Raw genomic sequence first — 23,999 nt, 5'->3', positions numbered from 1 at the left:
TGCGTGTCTTTTATTTTAACCGGAGCAATATCGGCACATGCCCGAATGCGAGTAGCAAGGGGTTCCATAGCTATAACGAAGAGAGCAGACGAAATAGGGCACCCCTGTCCGCAGCCCTTGAACAGGCGGAATGACTGCGACATTTCCTGATTGGATACCACGGATGCCATTGGGTGTGCATAAATAATTCTTATCCAATTAAAACATTCCATTCCAAACCCGAAATGCTCCAGAACTGATATCATATACTTCCACTCAATCTGATCAAATGACTTCTCTGCGTCAAGAGCTATTACCACTGCCTCAACTTTATGATCATGATACATTACGTTGAAAATGCGTCTCAAATTGTGGTATATATGACGGCCCGGGGTAAAACATGTCTGGTCAGGGTGTATGATGTCAGAAATATATTTTTTCAGTCAGTTTGTCAATATCTTTGTCAACGCCTTATTTTCTATGGGGAGTAACGACACAGGGCGATAAGACGACATATCCATGGAATCTCTCTTTTTTCAAGATCAGTGCTATTGTAGCCTCATATAGTGTTTGCGGGAGTTTGGCATTTTCTTTGGCTTGTTTAAACATTCGCAACATAAGTGGAGCTGGACTGGTGCAGTACTTCTTATATAATTCTATTACATATCCATCGGGCCCAGGGGCCTTGCTGTTTGGAAATTGTGCTATCGCTGTGTTAATTTCCTCTAAAGTTATCCCAGCATCAAGTGCATCAGCTGCCCCCTGTCTAGTTTAGGAAGTTCACATTCAGTGAGAAAGCGTTCCGTAGTTTGTGGATCAGTAGCATCGCATTTGAATTGATATAGCTCTGAGTAAAACTGCGCAAAGCACTTATTAATATCCTGCGGATCTGTTACTATTTCACCCTTCTTGTCTTTTATTTTGTGAATAGCTCTATATGCCTGTACATGCCTTAGCCGTCTTGCTAATAATTTATGTGGCTTGTCACCCAGTTCAAAATAACTTTGTTGCGTTCCAGCAAGTAAAGAGCCCACCCGTTTCGAAAGGATGGTATTGTATTCATATTTCAACTTTGTGATCTTCTCAATGACTGCATTCGAGGAATTCGTCCTAAAAACGTTCTCCTGTTCCCCTAACTCTTTCAATTTATCTCAGCCTATTCCTCTCTGATGTGTATGAAATAATGTAACCTCCAATCACAGCCTTTATAGATTCCCAAAGGGTGGAGTCGTCAACATCCCCCGTGTCGTTAGCTCCGAGGAAAAGGGCAATCTGCTCCTTTAAATACTGACAAAAGTAGAATCTTTCAACAGGTATGCGTCTAAGCGCCACCGTAGCCGACCTGTAGACATATTGTCGAGTTTCAGCACCATGGACAGAGGAGAGTGGTCCGTAATTAGAATTGGGTGATAGGTAACCGACGCAGCTGCTGAAATTAGTTTGGAGTCCAACAAAAAATAGTCAATTCTGGAATATGATTTATGAACTGACGAAAAGAAAGAATAATCCCTATCTATTGGGTGTGAAGTCTCCAAATATCGACAATGTTAAGGTTTGTTATCAACGTATTTAGACAGACACTGGCATTTGATTGTTGAAGTGACCTTGATAGCTGTTTATCTAAAAGAGGATCTAGCGTACAATTAAAGTCACCTCCAAGAATAACACTTGTATCCGAGATATTTGGTATTGCCTTAAATGCCATTTGAAAAAAATAATGGATCATCGAAGTTGGGTCCATATAAGTTGACCAAGGTTACTGGTTTCGAATTCAGTGTACCAGCCACAATAATATACCGATTTTTTTCCTTAACTTACCTCATTTGCACTCACTGTATATAGACTTTTTGTTTTCTTTTGTTCTACTGTATTATTGACTGATTGTTTTGTTTATTCTATGTGTAACTCTGTGTTGTTGTATGTGTTGAATTGCTACGCTTTATCTTGGCCAGGTCGCAGTTGCAAATGAGAACTTGTTCTCAACTAGCCTACCTGGTTAAATAAAGGTAAAATAAATAAATAAAATAAATCCCTCGACTGTCACCTTAAACCGGGCTGGTTTAAGTTTTGATGTCTTCACTATTATTCTACAATGAATGAGCAGGTGTGTCCAAACTTTTGACTGGTACTGTATATATACAGTGGTATATGGTTATAACTAGTTTGTTAGCTGACTATTGTTTATTGACTAGATAGCTAGCCTGCAATAAACACCCAATACTATTGGTTTAGCCAAATATGGGCTGTTAATGCACTGACAGTCAATGAAATGGCCTGCTATTGGACCAGAGCAAGTAGTTACAACCTGTCAAGCTGGAGCTAGCTACTGCAGCATGGCTAGATAAATTAGCTTGTTCAGGCCAGGTAAAGTTGAGGCAACAGGGAAAACAGGATTTCACTGACACAGTCTAACTATATAACAGCTATATATTCTTGTCAGTAAACTTTAACTAGTAAGTTTTACTGTACTCAGAAATCCACGGCACGGTTAGCTACTGTTAGACAGCTAGCGTTAGCTCGTCAGCCTGTGATTCTTGACATGACTTCTGTAGCTATAGAAAGTTGTCGAACCAACCAGGCTGAATAGATTGCCCAAGACTGAGGCTCTTTCGCGTATGTGGAATGCCTTTAAGGGGTTTGCGATGGTGTTCTCTTTTGTGGTCAGTGCATGGATTTTTCATGAATGCAAAGATCTCATTCGACTCGTCCTGACCTGAACTAGCTTTTTGTTTGACTTTGTCCGCGGTATTTTGAAAATGGCGCCGAAGCACACAGCCCACGTCTCTTTACTTTATCCATGGAAACGAGACACGTGAACCTTGGTCAGTACTATCTCGTATCCTTGGGACGTCCCTACCTTACTAACACGAAATTGTAACATTATGTCAACTTCAATGGGTTAGGGACGTCCCAAGTACAGATCGTACAATGATGGTTTCGTTATGCAAATCTTTGTCCCAAGGACAGGATCCCGGATAGCACTGACCCCATGAACCTGCGCCAGTGAAAAGCTCCAACAAATGGTAAACTCGTGAGAAAATGCACTGTCTTGCAGTTCTAGTTCTTATTTTAGAACGTGAATGAGCTCAGGGCTAAAGCCAAATCTAATCGGTCCTCATCCCCTTTTACAAAAGAGGACAACTGTGACTGTCTGTATTATTCATAGGCTGTAGTACTATCATCAAGTATAAAATAAAAGTTTAAAAAATGGACATACAAAAAATAAATGTATTTGGCAATATGGCATTCTGTTGAAATTCACATTTTGGATGAAGATTCCAGTAGATGACTGATATTCTGTGACTCTACAAAGTTAAAGACATCAGTGATCACAGAGGGTTTAAGATTTTTTGAGCAGTGACATACAAGCCAACATTTTAACCTCTTAATTTTGAAGAGTTTGTTGTGTATAGGTGATTAGTGTTATAACAAAGGAAGAAAAAAATCACACAATTACAATTTAATGAGAAATCAGTAACATGTGCAAATATGAACAAACACACAGAAGTAATTTAGCAAACACTTACCCAGAGCGACTTACAGGCTTAATTAAAGTGCCTTGCTCAAGGGACATCGGCAGATTTTTCTCCTAGTTGGCTCTGGTATTTGAACCAGCTACCTTTTGGTTACTGGCCCAATGCTCTTAGCCACTAGGCTACCTGACAGACGCACACACACTACCTTTTGACAACTGTTCATTCATTCCCTTCCAGACAATTTCAAGTGCAGTTCAATCAGTTTCATTCAATCTACTTTATATTGGCCACACACACACAGCAACGCCGGATTGATTCCAATAAATAACGTTTATTTTGTGTGAAGCACTATGACGCAACAAAGAGCATGTGTAATGTTTATACTGAACAAACTTATAAATGCAACATGTAAAGTCCTGTTCCTATGTTTCGTGAGCTGAAATAAAAGATCCCAGAAATGTTCTATATGCACAAAAAGCTTACTTCTCTAAAGGGCACACATTTGTTTACATCCTTTGCCAAGATAATTCATCCAGCTGACAGGTGTAGCATATCAAGAAGCTGTTTATACAGCATAGCATAGGTGCACCTTGTGCTTGAGGACAATAAGGCTCCTTTTAAATGTGCAGTTTTGTCACGCAATGCCACAGATGTCTCAAGTTTTGAGGGGTGTGCAATTGGCATGCTGACTCCACTAGAGCTGTTGCAAGAAATTGAATGTTAATTTCTCTACCATAAGCCACCTCCAAAATTGTTTTAAAGAATTTTGCAGTACGTCCAACTGGCTTCCCAAACGCAGACCACGTGTAACCACACCAGCCCAGGACCTTCACATCCGGCTTCTTCACCTGCGGGACCATCTGCATGCTCATTGTCCTCACCAGGGTCTTAACCTGACCAACTTCAGTGGGCAAATGCTCACCATTGGCACGCTGGAGAAGTGTGCTCCCCAGATTTATCCCAGTTTCAACTGTACCGGGCAGATGGCAGCGGTGTGGACGAGCGGTTTGCTGATGTCAACGTGAACAGAGTGCCCCATGGTGGCAGTGGGGTTATGGTATGGGTAGGCATAAGCTACATACAACGAACACAATTGCATTTTATCGATGGCAATAGCCATGCACAGAGATATCGTGACAAGATCCTGAGGAGCATGGTCGTGCCGTTCATCCGCCGCCATCACCTCATATTTCAGCGTGATGCACAGCCCCATGTCACCCCTCTGTACAGAGTTCCTGGAAGCTGAAAATGTCCCAGTTCTTCCATGGCCTGCATTCTCACCAGACATGTCACCCATTGAGCATGTTTGGGATGCTATGGATCAACGTCTACGACAGCATGTTCCAGCAACTTCACACAGCAATTGAAGAGGAGTTGGACAACCTTCCACAGGCCACAATCAACAGCCTGATCAACTCTATGCACAGGAGGTATGTCGCGCTGCATGAGACACATGGTTGTCACACCAGATACTGACTGGTTTTCTGATCCACGCCCCTACTTTTTATTTTATTTTTTAAAGGTATCTAACCAACAGATGCATATTTGTATTCCCAGTCATATGGAATCCATAGATTAGGGCCTAATTAATTTATTTAAATTGACTGATTTCCTAATATGAACTGTAACTCAGTAAAGTCTTTGAAATGGTTGCATTTATATTTTTGTTCAGTACGTACACACACACACACACACACACACACACACACACACTTAATGTGATTGAGCAATGCTTGAGAAGTACTCCAACATGTCTCCAATGGTAAACTCCATGGTAATTCCAGACCCAGGGTAGCAACGGCCAATCAAGCCTTCAAAGTGCTTGTACTGACGGATGAACTCATCCTGCATGGAATGCCACACCACCTAGTGGAGAAAATGGGGAATTCATTCAACTGTTGTACAAAGAACTTGGATCAACCATTACAACACATTTACATAACCAGCTGTTAAACTGAACAGAATATATGTTTTATAAACTGCTAGATTGTCTGTCACCTGTAACAGGCTCTCTTCCTCACACAGATGCTTGTCCACCTTCTTGTACAGGTTGTCCAGTCCCTTCTTTACCTCCTTGCCGGGGTACTCCTTTATCACTTTACGCAGCTCCTGTTTGTTGAACGCCAGCTGGTAGCTCACCTCATCCTCACGTACGCCCTGGGCCACACGTGCCTCCACTCCCTCAAAGAAGTGCTGCAAAGCATAGAGGGGCATAACTGATTACGTTTTGAGAATGTCTGAAATATCTGATAGTTCTAATGAGTTATATTTATCATACAATGTATAGATTAAATACAACCATGAAACAAATTCAATTCAGTTTCTACACCCATGGCGCACTCCCTCACAACACTTTAACATTGCCAAGTATAAACTCTCACATTGAGTTTCTCTAGGGGCTGTCCCAGGGAGTTGATGACATAGGACTGCAGGTGGTCTGTGTACTTGTGTTTGGCCTCTCGCCTCTCTGTCTCCAGGCAGGAGATCTTAAGGTGGGACAGTGTGGAGAAGATGTGGTGGAAGTTCTCCATCATCACCACGTCACGGGGCGTCTTCTGACTCTCATTGGCCACTTTCTCCACTGGAAACACCCCACAACAAGACCAACACCAATCAGAGCACTGCTTCCCAACCACATGACTCTATTTAACTTGTCCACCAAATCATAAGCAAATATTAGACCCACCATTCATGAAGACAGCTCTGATGAGTTTGACATATGCCTTGTCCAGATCTCCTCTGCGCTCTGCATTACGGAAGATGGTTTCAGCCAGCTCAGCAAACTCCTCAAACCCAGCGACAAAGGGCAGGATGCCCACCTTGCTCTTCTTAGAGATCTTAACCTCCTCCATCTGTCTGATCTGACCCGACTGAGACGGAAAAAGAACTGGTTCACGCACAGCTAAAAGTCTAACAGCACTAGATACACAGATTCCTTTAAAAAAAATTGACGTGAGCGCTACTCACAATGCACTTGTCAAAGTTCCTTTTGACGGTGACCAGCACGTTGCCGAGGGTGGTGCTGAGGTAGGAGGCAGAGTCCACATTCTCTGCCGTCCACACGTGATGACTCATCTTCACCAACATGTACAGGGAGTGGAAGGTGTCAATCTTGTCTCCCAGAGTGATGAGGCTGTTAAGTTCTGTCTCAATGCTCTGGAAGACCTTGTTCATCATCAACCGTACCATGTCCTTCCTGAGGAGGCCCAGACAGGTGATAAGACAGAAGGAAAGAGAATATGGGAAGAGTGAAGAGGATAGCAGAGGTGGACCATGAAAGATGACATATGGACTTGTCATATTTGTTGCATGTTTAGTGCCCCTAGTACTATTGATGGACATTAAGAGCATACAGTAAATGCCAGTAAGAAATGAGAAGCTAGCTACTCACTCAGTCGATGATATGTGTCTGTACTCCCCTGGAGGTGTCTGTCTGGAGGGCACCACCCCATCCGATTCCTCCACTTCTCCCTGATAGAAAAAAACTGTGGTTAATTGAAAATTACTTGCAATCACTTGCAAACACTCAGCCAGTCAGAGTAGCATGTAATTTACCTGAGCCAGGGTGGGGTGCTGCTGTAGCTTGAAGAACTTGCTGATGAAGTCTTGTTCTGCTAGACAGAGAGGCTCCAGCTCACTAAGAACCTGCTCAAATATCTACAGAGAGACACCTAAATCAATTGATCAATATAAATAAAAAACACACAAAACTAATTACGCATCTAAAATGAGAAAGAGATTAACAAAAACCCACAGGTAGTATCTGCACGATAAAGACTGTAGTATGGTGGCTATGGTCCTCTCAGTGACTATCACCTTGTCAAACTTGGTCCCGTCGGCCACATCCAGGTCTGAGGCAGACATGTTGCCCATGTCCAGCAGTGAGGAGGACTGGGAGCGCCTGCTGCTGGAGCCCTGCACTGCCAGCTTATTCAGACTGGAGGTGGAGCCTGTAAGCTTCCCGGAGCTGCCATGCAGGCCTGGGGCACGAGAGAGGTAACAGTTGAAAGCATGTTCAAACCACAGGCTAAATGCTAGCCTCTGGAACACTGCCCTATCTATAGCCCCTGAGACCAAAGCTGCATTCACATTGACTTATTTTAAAAGCAGACCAACTGTGCTGTTGAAACTAAATAACTGTGGCATCTGAAAGTGTGCCACAAAGCACATGTGAATATGCATCTTTAAAAAAATGTTTGTTTAGCAGTAATTACACATAACATGAACAGCTGAAGACCATTGAGAGAGAAGAAAATATGAAACATTTAAATGTGTGCTTGGTAATAAAGACCATTTGTAAGAGTTCAAATTAATCTTATTATGGGATGTTGGACATTCATTATCAGAGAAACTTGCTGGATATGTTGACCTCAATGTATCCTTTTGTATTGTGAATGAGTAGTATCCTATGCCATAAATACAGAATGTACATGCTTATCTTTTTTGTCTGATAAATTAACGTCTATGTGCTCTATAAATGGAAGGTTGGGTGTACTCTAGGCAGAATAAGTCTGTAGGGGAGGAGGGTTCTGAGCAGGGGGAAGGGGGTCCTGCCTGTGCTGCAGTATCAGGGACATAGTAGTGGGGAGCAGGTTACAGATGTGGGACTGCGTGAACCACATGGAATACTTACTTTCCGTTTCCTGTTTGAAAGCACTCTCTTTCCGCGGAAGCGTGGCTGGCGAACGGTTAGAAAGGCAGGCATCAGAGACAAAGACATGTTAGGCTCATGACATGCAGCATGGGGGCACATTAAGAGGTCAAAGGTAACAGACTGACATGAGCTACAAAGTATGTAATTGCCCTGAAAACAGCCGTTTGGAAAACAAACATTTTGTTCATTTTGTTCTGTAGAAGAAAAAAATGAAATTCTGAATTTGGAAGGCAGAGCCTTGTACTCCTGCCAAACCAAAAGCTCTCTAAATGAAAAGGTTGTTTTTCAGAGCATTGAAATATAAATACAGTGGCTTGCGAAAGTATTCACCCCCTTGGCATATTTCCTATTTTGTTGCCTTACAACCTGGATTAAAATGGATTTTGTTGGGGGTTTGTATAATTTGATTTACATGACATCTCTACCACTTTGAAGATGCAAAATATTCTTTGTGTGAAACAAACAAGAAATAAGACAAAAAAACTGAAAACTTGAGTGTGCATAACTATTCACCCCCCCAAAGTCAATACTTTGTAGAGTCACCTTTTTCAGCAAATACAGCTGCAAGTCTCTTGGGGTATGTCTCTATAAGCTTGCCAAATCTAGCCACTGGGATTTTTGCCCATTCTTCAAGGCAAAACTGTTCCAGCTCCTTCAAGCTGGATGGGTTCCGCTGTTGTGCAGCAATCTTTAAGTCATTCCACAAACACACAATTGGATTGAGGTCTGGGCTTTGACAAGGCCATTCCAATAAATTTAAATATTTCCCCTTAAATCACTTGAGTGTAGCTTTAGCAGTATGCTTAGGGTCATTGTCCTGCTGGAAGGTGAACCTCCGTCCCAGTCTCAGATCTCTGGAAGACTGAAACAGGTCAAGAATTTCCCTGTATTTAGCGTCACCCATCCTTCCTTCAATTCTGACCAGTTTCCCAGTCCTTGCCGATGAAAAACATCCCCACAGCATGATGCTGCCACCACCATGCTTCACTGTGGGAATGGTATTCTCGGGGTGATGAGAGGTGTAGGGTTTGCGCCAGATGTAGATTTCTCCTTGATGGCCAAAAAGCTAAATTTTAATCTCATCTGACCAGAGTACCTTCTTCCATATGTTTGGGGAGTCGCCCACATGCCTTTGGCGAACACCAAATGTGTTTGCTTATTTTTTCCTTTAAGCAATAGCTTTTTTATGGACACTCTTCCGTAAAGCCCAGCTCTGTTGAGTGTGCGGCTTAAAGTGGTCCTATGGACAGATACTCCAATCTCCGCTGTGGAGCTTTGCAGCTCCTTCAGGGTTATCTTTGGTTAGTTTGTTGCCTCTGATTAATGCATTCCTTGCCTGGTCTGTGAGTTTTGGTGGGCAGCACTCTCTTGGCAGGTTTGTTGTGGTGCCATTTTTTAATAATGGATACAATGGTGCTCTGTGGGATGTTCAAAGTTTCAGATATTTTTTATAACCAAGTCTGATCTGTACTTCTCTATAACTTTGTCCCTGACCTGTTTGGAGAGCTCCTTGAGCTTCATGGTGCTGCTTGCTTGGTGGTGCCCCTTGCTTAGTGGCATTGCAGAATCTGGGGCCTTTCAGAACAGGTGTTCAGTCGTGGCCAAATGTTTTGAGAATGACACAAATATAAATGTTCACAAAGTCTGCTGCCTCAGTTTGTATGATGGAAATTTGCATTTACTCCAGAATGCTATGCAGAGTGATCAGATGAATTGCAATTAATTGCAAAGTCGCTCTTTGCCATGCAAATTAACTGAATCCAAAAAAACACAATTCCACTGCATTTCAGCCCTGCCACAAAAGGACCAGCTGACATCATGTCAGTGATTCTCTCGTTAACACAGGTGTGAGTGTTGACAAGGACAAGGCTGGAGATCACTCTGTCATGCTGATTGAGTTCGAACAGACTGGAAGCTTCAAAAAGGAGGGTGGTGCTTGGAATCATTGTTCTTCCTCTGTCAATCATGGTTACATGCAAGGAAACACGTGCCATCATCATTGCTTTGCACAAAAAGGGCTTCCCAGGCAAGGATATTGCTGCCAGTAAGATTGCACCTAAATCAACCATTTATCAGATCATCAAGAACTTCAAGGAGAGTGGTTCAATTGTTGTGAAGAAGGCTTCAGGGCGCCCAAGAAAGTCCAGCAAGAGCCAGGACCGTCTCCTAAAGTTGATTCAGCTGCTTTTGGAGGATGGCCTGGTGTCTAGAAGGGCAGCAAAGTAGCCACTTCTCTCCAGGAAAAACATCAGGGACAGACTGATATTCCGCAAAAGGAACCGGGATTGGACTGCTGAGGACTGGGATAAAGTCATTTTCTCTGATGAATCCCCTTTCCGATTGTTTGGGGCATCCAGAAAAAAGCTTTTCCGGAGAAGACAAGGTGAGCGCTACCATCAGTCCTGTGTCATGCCAACAGTAAAGCATCCTGAGACCATTCATGTGTGGGGTTGCTTCTCAGCCAAGGGAGTGGGTTCACTCACAATTTTGCCTAAGAACACAGCCATGAATAAAGAATGGTACCAACACATCCTCCGAGAGCAACATCGCCCAACCATCCAGGAACAGTTTGGTAACGAACAACGTCTTTTCCAGCATTATGGAGCACCTTGCCTTAAGGCAAAAGTGATAACTAAGTGGTTTGTGGATCAAAATGTTGATATTTTGGGTCCATGGCCAGGAAACTCCCCAGACCTTAATCCCATTGAGAACTTGTGGTCAATCCTCAAGAGGCAGGTGGACAAACAAAAACCCACAAATTCTGACAAACTCCAAGCATTGATTATGCAAGAATGGGCTGCCGTCAGTCAGGATGTGGCCCAGAAGGTAATTGACAGCATGCCAGAGCGGATTGCAGAGGTCTTAAAAAGAAGGGTTAACACTGCAAATATTGTCACTTATGAAATGCTTGTAATTATACTTCAATATTCCATAGTAACACCTGACAAAATATCTAAAGACACCGAAGCAGCAAACTTTGTTGAAATTAATATTTGTGTCATTCTCAAAACTTTTGGCCACGACTATATATATATATATATATATATATATATATATGTGGACTTTATTTAACTAATTATGTGACTTCTGAAGGTAATTGGTTGTACCAGATCTTATTTAGGGGCTTCATAGCAAAGGGGGTGGATACATATGCACGCACCACTTTTCCATTTATTTATTTTTTGAATTTTTTGAAACAAGTAATGTTTTTCATTTAACTTCACCAATTTGGACTACTACTAAACGCCAAGGGAGATGAATACTTTTGCAAGGCACTGTAAATTGATTGAGTGCTGATTCAATTCGTATTGCAAAACATTAGCGTTATAGCGTGATTGCCTTTAAATGTCAATGTTTCCGCGTTCGTGGAGACTGCATTCACGGTAAATGCTGCATGTCGGCTAAAACAGAACTTACATTGAAATTTCATCCGTGCTACATCGCACTAGGGATTGACTCGAGCCCTTACTTTAATGTATATCAGTTTACTTTACAGGAAAATATAAATTTGTGTTTTCATTCTTCTTGTAATGTTTAGGATCTCCAGTTGGTCTTAAAACACTCAAATAGTGAAGTCATACTCTGAAGTCAGAATGAGTAGTAGGGATAATATCAGGCTTTGGTTTATGTCATGGCTTCATACAGTAAGCAGCCAAATGGGGAAATAACATTGAGCAAAACACCAGCTAGCAACACTGAGCAGGACAATGACATGACACAGGGGCATTTCCTAGGCAGCGAAAGGCTACGAAACAGGAGGCAGTATGACCAGGTAAGTATATGTTTGCTGAATTGAACCATGAAGAAAAATCTGGTCAAATATATACACACACACTTACCTGAAAATCAAACCACATACAGTACACACACACCACAAATACAAACCATACGCAACAACCCAAGGGAAAAACAACAACTAATTGGCTAAACACCTCAAACAAACAACACAGCAAACTACAAGGCTAAACAGAGAAAATAAAAGAAACAATCACACACACACATCCCACATTTTTTAAAAACACTCAAGGTCTTACCAAACTTATTTCCCTTCCCCTCCTTAGCTGTGCCCGCCATTTTGATCTTCGCCACCTCAAAGAAATCTTTGATTTCTCGTTCATATAATCTGGTCATGTAATCAACATAAGTCTGAAAATTGAGGAAAAAATGCAAATATATTGTTTAATTGTCATGAAATGCAATAAGACGTTATCGTTGTGCTGCTGGTGATGATGATATAGAGATGTAATGGTGGTGCTGATCATAATAATGATGATACCAGATAGTGGTAATGATGATGACAAAGCCACTCACCCTGGACAGGCCTTCGTACTTCTCTCTCTGGGTGTTCTTGAGCCACTCCATGAGCTTGGCGTAATGTAGCAGGTCCCTGTGTAGGGGGCTGTGTTTAGGCAGGGTCAGCTCTGCCATGTGCTGGGAGAGCACGGAGCTTTGGCCATGGCCCTGGACGTAGGCAGCACAGGGAATTAACATGGGCTCAACAAATAGAGAAACACAAACTCTCAGTTTCACACATAGGCAGAGAGAGACTGACTTTGACTCTCTTGGACCATTTAGGGACATCCCCTGCAATCATGGGGATTGGGGACAAATGTATGGCCTAATACACCATTAAAACTGGTGTTAGTAGAACATTAACCATTTAATAACTCAGCAAAAAAATAAACATCCTCTCACTGTCAACTGCGTTCATTTTCAGCAAACTTAACATGTGTCCATATCCCAGACCTTAGCATTCAAAATCAAATAACTTCACTGCCAATAACACGCGTTTCATTTGCTGCTAAAATTCCCATATCAGTAGGTTTCCTCATATTCTACCATTCTCAGTCTATTTACTTGCCATTGGTGCTGCAACCAAGCATGCAGGCAGAGCAGGCAGAGGTATAATGACTTGGCACCCCAGCACAGCACACTGACAGTCAGGACAAGAAGAACCAAGGCCTTCAATGAAGGAGGAAAGTCTGAGGCACTTCCGAGGCTTTTAGACCCATTGAGATGAAAGAGGAAGGTTAGCAATGTAGTCACTAGCAGCACAACCCATATGGTCATTAATGCGTTTTTGCAACAACAAAAATATGGGTGTGTAGATAAGTAAGAAAGGCCGTAGTTTAGAGTGGATGGTCAAGGGGGGTGCTGTGAGGGTACTAGTCACTGGAAGTGACATACAGGAGGACCTATAGAACTGATGGATGGTCATTTTGAAGTGACTGAAGTGGTTGAACTGACAAGTACAGGGACAGAGAGCAGAGAGATCAAAGTGGGGTGGTTTAGAGTGAGGCAGAGAGTGAAGAATAGGATGACCAGAGCAGTACTGGAAGAAAACAGGACCGAGACAGGAAAAGACAGGATCAGAGGAGTTAGAACTTAACCAAGAAGTGGATGAGGAGGACAGAAAGAGCTGCCTGCCAAAATGAGGAAAGACTAAAATACTGTAACAAGAAACACAAATATGGTGCACTGTTATTCCTGGTATCTAGTCATGAATGCTGTTCAGGTGTCTTTGTTTTTAATTTAAATCAGAATAAAAATCTTGAGACCATTGGGGACTAGCAACGTGTTACCGTGGTGTGTAGATTACCTGGTGGACGAACACGTTGTTGAGGTGGTTGGTGAGGCGCCGGGAAAAGGTATCTCTGAGCTCAGTGAACAGGTGCTGCTGCTGCTTCACAGACATCAGTTTCTCATGACCTGGTCTAAGTGCCACATTCATGCACTGCAGTAGAGCCTCAGAGGCATTGATACAGGCCTCAATGCCTTTGGAGGAGGAGAGGTCTCCTTCCTGCAGGGCCCTGATGTGTCCCTTCGACAGGTCCATGTAGTTCTGAGAGACAGGCATTCATCATTCAACGCCATCTCAAAAAACCAAACCAACTGAAACATGAAACCCTATCCTCACCACCAGGAACTGGATCTCGTCCAGGAGCTTGCCGTTATTGGTGTTGCTGATCTGGATGAGGCGGTTGCTCTGGGAGATCTGGTCCATTTGCTCCTTGACGCTCTGCAGCATCTCCTCATAGCTGCTCATCTTGCCCTCGATGGTGTCCACCTCTGACAGAGCCTCGTCCAGCAGCTGCATCAGGATGTTCACCTGCTTCTCAGATGCCATGATGGAGTGGATGTTGGCCTGGGATTAGGGGGATTATGGAAGATAAATAGGACTCATTTTTACATCTGTGCCATTTTAGCATCTGTGACAGCATGGGCGGCGCCACTGTGGCTACAACCAATAGCAATCCCCACCCAGTTAACTACTTTAAAATGGTGGACGCTTAGTGGAAGCCCTCAATGGCCCTGACCATGCTAAAATGGCCTTTTGGCCACTAGAGGTCTCTATCATTCTCTATGGCCTCTATCATTCTCTAGCTATTATTCTCTAAACCACACTAATGTGCTCAACCACAGATAAACCATAGTACAATGGTCAGTGTAGTCTGTATATGTCAGCCAACTCAAGTCTATGTTGTAGCTCTGTATCAAGAAGACCCAAGGCTCCATGGCTGTCTACTCACCCCATCCAGAACCTGTAGCTCTTTGGAGAGTTTCTCAGCAAAGGCCTCAGCATTAGAGATGGCGTACTCGCACACCTCCATCATGCCCTCGATGTCTTGCTCCTCACGGGCATTCAGCTCCTGGTAGTCATCCAGAGCATCCTCGTCACCCCCGGCAACACTTTGACTCTCACCACTGGGGACTGACTCTAAACCAGGGATGGACAGGATGGTTTAACATTGTGCTAAGCGCATACAGCACAGTACACACAAATGAACACAAACAAACATCACCCTGCTATTCGTTCAACTATATCATCAAAAAACACATATACACTATATAATACAACAAACTAAACAAAAAGCAAAGCAGAACAGACAATTATTATTCATACAGTAGCACCCATTCAACAGCCATTCACTTAATAGCCAAAGGCGGCAAACAATCGCAACAGCTTTCAAAGATGTGTGAGTCCACTATGAGTGGTTACTTATCACAGTAAAATCACAATGGAGAGGAAATGGGAAAAGAAGTTAAGTGCTACCAACCTTCCGCTTTAGGAAGCTCTGGCCAGTGAGAGTTTAAGAGAGAAGAGTAAGAATAAAGACGTGTTAAGCCACACCAAGGTCAACTCACATCTTACATAGACACTTCAGGTTGAGTTCAGGAGATTGGGAACAGGCAAGAAAGAAGAGTCTCATAGATGCAAGGCACAGGGGACAGCGAGAGTCACTAGAAAACACACAAGCTTGTGATCCTCCCCCATAGTTAGAGAGCCGTATACCTTCCAGCAGCTGGGAACTGACATTCACAAACTCCACCTTCTTCCGCAGGTAACGCTGATTCAGCTTCCAGATGCAGGAGATGAAGGAATTCTTCTCAGCTGTGCTGCTGGCCACCCATCGATACACCTTCTCAAAATGGAGGTCAAACTCTGGGTTCTCCTGAATGACAAGAACAGCAGATATGCCAAATTTCAATATCAAATAAATTAGCAGGAGGACAAAGCATAAGAGGAAAGGAAGACAAATAAGAATGGCCATAGGGAGTGGAAGAGGAGGAGAGAAAGACAAAGTTATGAGAAATTACATTCAGGCAGTGAGAGGAAGATGAGAAAAAGTAGCCTTTCCCTGACCTTGCTGGCATCTTTTGCATCCACTTCAGCCAGATCCCTCAGTTCCCAGGCCGTCTGTCGCTTGTAGAAATCCCCTTTGTCTGACTTCTTCACCTTCACCACCCTCACCTGCACAGGCCTCTCTGTGGTGACTGGGGTAGAAACATCAAACAGTTATAATACTGGGGTGTGAGTGAGCTGTGGATCCATTGATAACTAGTATTTTCAGTGAAATCACTGTTCAGAGACATTTGATTCTGATGTTAAATCTCTGAAAGTGGTTTTCATGTTTTGAATGTGTACATTATTTCACACTGATATGGTGAAATTAGCTGATTTATGTCAGACTTTAAAGGCATTTATGCTCTACCTGTGGCACACAGGAAGCAGTTCTTCTTCTTCTTCCCCGCCTTGCAGACGTTGACAATGCTGAGGAGACGCTCATCGTTGGGCGTAAAGATGTCCCTCTGGAGGGCGTGCTTGATGGCTGTCATTGTGGTGACTGTAAAATATAAATCAGACAGACTTATGCTGCTTTCAAAACAGCTGGGAACTGGGAAATCTCAGACTTCCGACTTCAGTGTGTTCAAGGCAACTAGGAACTTGGTAAAAAAAATGGAATATCAAGTCGGGAAATCGGGCCTCTTTTTAGAGTTCTGACCTTCTGACCTGAATATCACTGACGTCATGATTTGACCTCGTTTTTTACCCTTGAGTTCCCAATTGTCGCACCATTACTGCAATCATAACCTTTATGTGAAAGCAACTAACGTTAAACATATTTAATTTTTGCTGCAGGAAAACACCATTGTACTCCTCCCAGTGGGGCACAGCCTGTGACACTATAATTTACAAGTACAACTAGTTAAGTACCATATTCAAGATCTGTACCATAACATTTTCCGACCTTCCTAAAATATATATTACCAAGAACGTCTGCACCATTGACATCACATTATTGCTGATCAATGGTGCAGTCAACTAAAGCAACAAAGATTGGCTAGCATGTAGCTATTAAGCGAACTAACATGGTTCTGGGCGTGTCTAGCTACTAAACATGCGTCACATCACGATGCGAGGCCAGACAGCTTTTGTACACAAGTGCAATTACGTTAGCCACATATGTCGTTCTGTAGTGAAGACAGTGCCATTCTTCAGGCATATAAGGTTCGCTGTCTAGAAACGTGTGAACACCACGCTAGCTTTATGTCTTATCTTATTATTTAACTAGGCCAGTCAGTCAAGAGCTAATTGTTATTTTCAATAACGGCCTACCGGGGTTAAATAATAAGGGTTAACAGCCTTGTTCAGGGGCAGAACAACAGATTTTTACGTTGTCAGCAACATGTCAGGTACTGACCTAATACTCCAACCACTAGGCTACCTCGGGGCGGCAGGTAGCTTAGTGGTTAGAGTGTTGAACTAGTAACCGAAAGGTTGCAAGCTCAAATCCCCGAGCTGACAAGGTAAAAATGTGTCGTTCTGCCCCTGAACAAGGCAGTTAACCTGTTCCCTGGTAGGTCGTCATAATAAGAATTTGCTCTTAACTGACTTGCCAAGTTCAATAAAATTAAAACCTCCCGCCCCACGTTTTATACACTTACCTCAAATTGGATGTGAATAGAAAAAGTCATGCACAAGACTCTGCATTTAATCAATGTTTATTTTCATTTAATTGTGTTATTTTTCCAATCGCTAATAAAGGAAAATGGTAAACAGTCTTCTTCGGCCACTGCCCTGCTGTTTTCTGTTTCCGGGATGGGCTGGACCAGTCACGTGACGCACTACTGATGACGAGCCACATCACAACCTGCCTCTTTCAGTCTGGTCCTTGGTGTGAATTTTCTGGACTTTACTACTTTAAATAATACTTTTAAGATCAATTGGATAAAACAATTCCTAAGAAGACCCACTTCTGTCTGGAATTTTATTCCTCATCATGTCTTCTCTACTTTTGGTGGCCTTAACTTCATGTTGTTTTGCAATTATAATATTGACAAAGTTCCAGTGAAACGTTCTGCTTTTCATCGGCAGGTTTTCTTGTCATGGTCCTTAATTTATAAACACAATTTTTCTCCACACAGATATTATATATGGAATAATCGGGATATATTGTATAAAAATACCTCTCTGTTTTTAGAATATTGGTTCCGAAATATTCTATTGGTGAGCCAACTGGTAAATGCAGAAGGTCTTTTACTCAGTTATAAAGAATTCTTACCACTTTACAAGGTCCCTGTAACACCTAAAGATTTTGCAATTGCTTTAGATGCCATTCCCCCAGGTGTTGCTCTGTTATTCAGGAACATGTCAAGACCTGACCCTCAGAGCCTGCCTTCTTTTGACCCTGTTGACTCATCAGTAGGAAAGATTTGTTTCTCTTTTGGTCCATTCAACAACAGAGCGATACGAACCTTGTTTCAGCAGGATGTTATATCTATACCTTATGTCATGCCTGTAAAATGTTAAATGTAATGCCTTATTGGAATGGATTTATTGATAATATCTTTGGAAAAAAGTTTGGATGTTGCCACACACATACCTACTTGTTAACAAAATGAAGGAAGTTTCCTTTAAAATGATTCATAAATATTATCCTGCCAACCACTATATGAAGAATGTTAAGGAAAGCAACAACTCAAATGGCTCCTTTTGTAATGACCACCCAGAAACAGTTGTGCATCTTTTTTGGCATTGTAAGCATGTAAGAAAACTGTGGCAAGACATCAGTAGGTTTGTAATTGAACACATTTATGAAGATTTTACACTATTGTGGAGAGATGTACTGTTTGGATTCTTTAATACAATAGAAATAAGCAGAATCATTTTTATGTAATTAATTTCATTATTCTTTTGGCCAAATTTCATATACACAAATGTAAATTTACAAACAGAAAACCACATTTTCGTACCCTACAAAAAGCTGTATTTTAAGACGGTTAAATGCTCTACTAACAAAAAAGCTGTTAGAATTGTAAGTATATGCATGTCCCTTAAGGTCCTTGTGTAATTGTAATCTGATATTGTACCCCCGAGCTCGATTGTCTATTGTTTGTAATCTATGTATGCTTGTGTTCCCTCATGTGCTTTATGTATTGATTTGATATTAAAAAATAAATAAATAAATAAATAAATAAAAGTCTGGTCCTTGGTGAAGACTTTTCCATCATTCATGAAGAAACGTAGCTAGTTTTTAAATAAATGTAAACATGTGTTTGTTGTGTATAGACTGTACGTTTTCTGTAGGTTGAACACACAGGCTTATGTAGTTTTCAGACACCAAGGTGAGACTCAATCCCCAGAATATCTCATCCGATTGCGAATTGAGGCCTACTGTAATCAATTTGTCTAAATAAATGGGAATTGTCTACTTTTCCAAGTTATTAGTGAAGAATCACATTAAATTGCCACAAACTCAAACATGTAGCCCTGATGTCACTCAGTGAAAGCACAAAATGTGTGTGTCTTTACTGAGTATGGTTGTGTGTGACTGTTCCTGACTCTATTTTGGTGACTGGCATGGACAATGTGCTAGCTTGTTTGATTTCTGCTGAAAGTGTTAGAATGACCTTTTCAGGACCAAATGGACACCACTTCTCACTTTTACAGCCTAGCTAGTCCCTGTGGACATGACACAACACATCGCTCTCTCCTCTCTGCCTACACCTCTGGTGAGACTCACACCAGGACCCAATTTCAATCAAAGAACATCAAATGGCAACATTCATCTGTTTCCTTACTCACAGCTTTATGTAACATATAGATAACTATTTATGATAACAATTGTCTTATTAATTATCTATAATTTCAAATAGCTGGATAAGAACACTGAAATGTCTCAAAAACACATTATTTTGTCTCAGTGTCCTGAATACACTAGATGAGCATCATTATACCAAATTAAGTGGGTGCTCTAGATCATCTTTACTTTTGGGAGGATCTGTAAAACCCATCCACATACTGTACAGGTCCCTCAGAGACATCTCGTGATTCAATCAATTGTGTGGGTTGGTCAGATAATAGAGATAGTGTAATATAGTGAGGCAGTCGAAAGCGGTTGGGTTCCACAATTATGTTTTGTTTTCAACAAATACATTTTTGTGTCTTGTCTCTGTCATTGTTGTCACATGTGCTCCCTTTCCGGTCTCTAGGTCACCAGGCTGTTCATGATGGCGCACACCTGTCACCATCATTACGCGCACCTGCGCGTCATCACTCACCTGGACTCCATCACTTCCCTGATTACCTTCCTTATATATGTCACTCCCTTTGGTTCCTTCCCCAGGTGTTATTGTTTCTGTTTCTGTGTCATGGCTGTGCGGTGGCCGTGTTTCTGAGTTTGACTTTATGTTGTGTTTATTTATTATAACACTCACTCCCTGACCTTGCGTCCAAACTCGCAGTGCACATCATTACAATTGTATCATCGGTTCCAATTATCAATATTCGCAATAACCAAGGTGGTTTAATGTGTTAATTTTTTTTTTTTGGGGGGGGGGGTCATTTTGAAATTTGCTGTAATGCTGATATTAGTGTGTCTTTTTGATCTTCCACAGTGATTGGTTTAAAGGATATGTTTAATATGACTAATATGAAATAGGAGATAATAGGAGACTAATATGAAATAGGAGATAACAAGATTATAGTCCCAGAGGTCTGAAGCAGATTCAATGAGGTGAGTAATTCAGAAGTGTGTGAAAGAGGTCAAGACTCTGGGGTAAGGGGTTTTAAAGGGTACAACCACACTTTAAGCAGCAGTTGTTAGTGCCTGTGTGTTTCTCGCCAAGTCATTTTCAGCTCTCTGGCATGGTTTGGGCCCAAGGGTACCCATGGCTCTCCTGGAGTCTTAAGAATGATGGGGAAGTACTGGCCAAGCATGGCTCTTCGAGATAACTGGATGTTGGAGTTGGCGGTGTTGGATATCTGATTATAGGAGTGCACTAAAACGTACTGAGCTTCTCACATCCCACAATAAGACTTTGAACACAGTTATTGCTTTTATATGAAAATAAATGTTTAGTGTGATATTACATTTTGTTTTTAGAGAAGTGAAGTAGAGCAGTGCTTATACAGTAGCCTATATGCATTATCATTTGACACATTAAATAAAATACTGGTACACAATCACTCATTGTCCAAATTAATCTCCTAATAAGGTCAAAGAGATGGCAATAATTCCATAAAGGAATTGTGCATGCGTCAAATGAGCAGCTGAATAGGAGAGTCTTAAATCAGGTGTTTTCAAACTGGGTTCCGTGGCTCCCTAGGGGATCTCAGAGGTACTGCAAGGGTCTGCGATAAGAAATATATATTATCTGAAAAAAGATAAATTACAGTCATTGAAGCTATACTGAACAAAAATAGAAATGCAACATGCAACAATTTCAAAGATTACAGTTCATATAAGGAAATCAGTCAATTTAAATAAATGCACTAGGCCCTATTCTATGAATTTCCCATGACTGGGAATCAGTGGAGGCTGCTGAGGGGAGGACGGCTCATAATAATGGCTGAAACAGAGCAAATGAAATGGCATCAAACACATGTATTTGATACCATTCCACTCCAGCCATTACCGCTAGCCCGTTCTCCCCAATTAATGTGTCACCAACCTCCTGTGCTTGGAATACAGATATGCATCTGTTGGTCACAGATACCTTAAAAAATGGGCCTCACAATGGGTTTCAGGATCTTGTCACGTTACCTCTGTGCATTAAAATTGCAATTGATACAATACAATTGTGTTTGTTGTCCGCAGTTTATGCCTGTCCATTCCATAACCCCACCCCCACCATGGGGCACTCTGTACACAACGTTGACATCAGCAAACCGCTCGCCCACACAACGCCATACACGTGGTCTGTGATTGTGAGGTCGTTTGGACATACTGCCAAATTCTCAAAAACAATGTTGGAGGTGGCTTATGGTAGAGAAATTAACATTCAATTATCTGGCAACAGCTCTGGTGGATATTCCTGCAGTCAGCATGCTAATTGCACGCTCCCTCAAACCTTGAGACATCTGTGACATTGTGTTTGTTGTGTGACAAAACTGCACATTTTAGAGTGGCCTTTTATTGTCCCCAGCACAAGGTGCAATGATCATGCTCTTTAATCAAGATAATCTGCTAGATGACTAAAATGTAAAATGTAAATATTTTAACTCATATAACTGTAGTGATTCATTTAAAAATAAAATAGTTTAATATTGATGTCACAAATGCATAATTCGTACAGTTCTTCATTAAAAAAAGTGTTATTTGTTACATTTGACTGTGTAAAACCTAGCAGTACTACTTATTTCTCTGAGAGTGAGGAGGATATATAGCGTTTTATAACAAAACATGATTATTTGTCTCTCTGAAATGAAACCATTAACTGATAGATTTCAAACAAATACATGTCTGTCACTGAATCCCATTCCATGATTAGATGGTGACAAAGCACACCAATATCTTTCATAAGTTCTTTAAACAATGAAATTCAAATTGACCAACATTTCAGTAAAAGGATATATAGCATTTAGGAATAAACTCTTAATTTGGTGGTGACACTTTACATTGACTTCTGCCAGAAAACTTCTCACAATAGTCCTGAGTAGTTCAATGTGACATGCTAATGCATGTGTTTGGTTCAGTGCGTTCGAGGAAAAGGAGCCTGTTTTAGCCCAACACGTTTAATGTATATCCTGTGGTTCTGACAGCCCACACACACACAGCCATTAGCTTTTACCAACACACATTTATTTTATGCCACAAGCTCTGCTTGCCGTGGTCGTGATTCACACGCTGGTCCTGCTATTTTTGTGCTTGATCTCACTGTCCACATATTTATATATTTTGAAAATGTCAAAGTAAGATGTCAGTGCCCACGTAGACATTCTGTCGATAGAAGTGTTGACACAAAACAATAACCTCTAGCGACTTTGATTGCAATCACTGCATATGACCAGCAAGCTCTTTGGCAAAGTGTGAATGCAATTTAGAACAAGTGTTAAAACCTGCCCGGTCACTCCACTTTTCCCATCTTGTAAGCTCGACCGCCACGCCTCCAGAGGCAAGAGGTGTCTCTTGTAAATGAACCTGTCAGGAGTGTAGCCTACTACGGTGCTGTGGGAACCCCTTACAGCAAATAACATGCAAATGTGACCTGCAAACAAAAGTTTTTTTCATACTGGAACTGCAGCGTGGAGGGAGACTGATGGAATCTGTGTGTACATTCACACTGGTGATGAAAACATTGACAGCCTTTCTATCTTTGATGAATAATCAGAAAGGTATCTAAATAAGCATTTTATGATGAGTTGATATCAGGTGAACATTTTGTGTGGCCCTGTATTAGCATGTTCAAATGGTCATATCTGTGTTTCATCCATGTCTTGTTCTATTGCCAGGAATAACATAGAGGGTAGTTAAGCAAATTATGTGAATGATTATAATTAATAATACTGAATAATATGAGTACTCTTGGCTACTATACTGCAAACCTAAAATAACATTGTACACAATTGTTCAAGGCAATCAGCAAAATATTTATTTGGTATGTGAAAGCTGTTGAAAACATGTTCTTTTTGTGTAGGAAATGAGTATGAGTGTCCTGCACCCTATTTTCTTTCAAGGGTCCTCCAATATTATTGACCTTGTGTTGGTATCCGCTGCACCGTTGAAGTGTGTATTACTGCTGTGTTGTTGTTGTGACCTTCCTCTCCACATGTCATCTAAACCAATGTGGCAGAGTAGTGTTATCTGCCTCCCCTGTAATACTGAGCCCTATGTCCAAGCACTCATGAACAGGGCTCACTAGGGCTCACATAATCTCAACAGGAAACAGGTTTGTTGACTGCATACCCAACTTTGTAACCTCATCTTATGTGGATAGTCCTCGTCGTCATTAGAAAATTGCACTTAAACATAAAGATACTGGTGGTCTTCCCAACTGAAGTACAGTATGCTCAAAAGCTGTGGCAATTTTACTAAGCAGTAGTCTCTTTCAAGTTTCAAGTTAAGTTTGAATGTTACATGCACAACTGTGTCTTTCGTGCAAGCTCTGAACCCAACAATGAAGTAATCAATAACAACGTAATACTAAAAATAACATAAGGTAGAACAAAAACACAAGAAAAATAAAAAATATTTTGAAACCAAAATATAATCACAGCATGTTTCATGAGCTGAAATAAAATACCCCAGAAATGTTCCATACACACAAAAAGCATATTTCTCTCAAATTTTGTGTACAAATTTGTTTACATCCCTGTTCGTGAGCAT

General features: G+C 41.5%; 1 protein-coding gene across 6 annotated transcripts; it reads right to left on the bottom strand.

Moving 5' to 3' along the window:
* Nucleotides 1-3,424: 3,424 nt before the first annotated feature.
* LOC135513025 (exocyst complex component 1-like) lies at nucleotides 3,425-17,491 on the bottom strand. Of its 6 annotated transcripts, XM_064935662.1 has the most exons (20): nucleotides 17,338-17,491; nucleotides 16,104-16,235; nucleotides 15,755-15,885; nucleotides 15,404-15,563; nucleotides 15,168-15,185; nucleotides 14,640-14,827; nucleotides 14,027-14,254; nucleotides 13,709-13,951; nucleotides 12,971-13,108; nucleotides 12,421-12,570; nucleotides 12,144-12,255; nucleotides 8,089-8,133; nucleotides 7,272-7,435; nucleotides 7,011-7,112; nucleotides 6,847-6,926; nucleotides 6,423-6,651; nucleotides 6,142-6,325; nucleotides 5,837-6,036; nucleotides 5,454-5,648; nucleotides 3,425-5,321 (listed from the first exon to the last, which is right to left on the bottom strand). In XM_064935662.1, the coding sequence occupies exons 2-20, from the start codon at nucleotides 16,225-16,227 to the stop codon at nucleotides 5,169-5,171; spliced, it is 2,844 nt and encodes a 947-aa protein (XP_064791734.1). In that variant the 5' UTR covers nucleotides 16,228-16,235; nucleotides 17,338-17,491; the 3' UTR covers nucleotides 3,425-5,168. The 6 variants fall into 6 exon arrangements, with proteins under 6 accessions (XP_064791734.1, XP_064791737.1, XP_064791738.1 ...); XM_064935665.1 differs by lacking the exon at nucleotides 8,089-8,133; XM_064935666.1 differs by lacking the exon at nucleotides 12,971-13,108.
* Between the last annotated feature and the right edge of the window lie 6,508 nt (nucleotides 17,492-23,999).

The sequence above is a fragment of the Oncorhynchus masou genome, chromosome 24 (assembly GCF_036934945.1).
Source record: "Oncorhynchus masou masou isolate Uvic2021 chromosome 24, UVic_Omas_1.1, whole genome shotgun sequence".
Classification (NCBI taxonomy): Eukaryota; Metazoa; Chordata; class Actinopteri; order Salmoniformes; family Salmonidae; genus Oncorhynchus; species Oncorhynchus masou.
The sequence above is the reverse complement of the archived record's forward strand: the minus strand, read 5'-3'. Positions and strand labels throughout refer to the sequence as shown.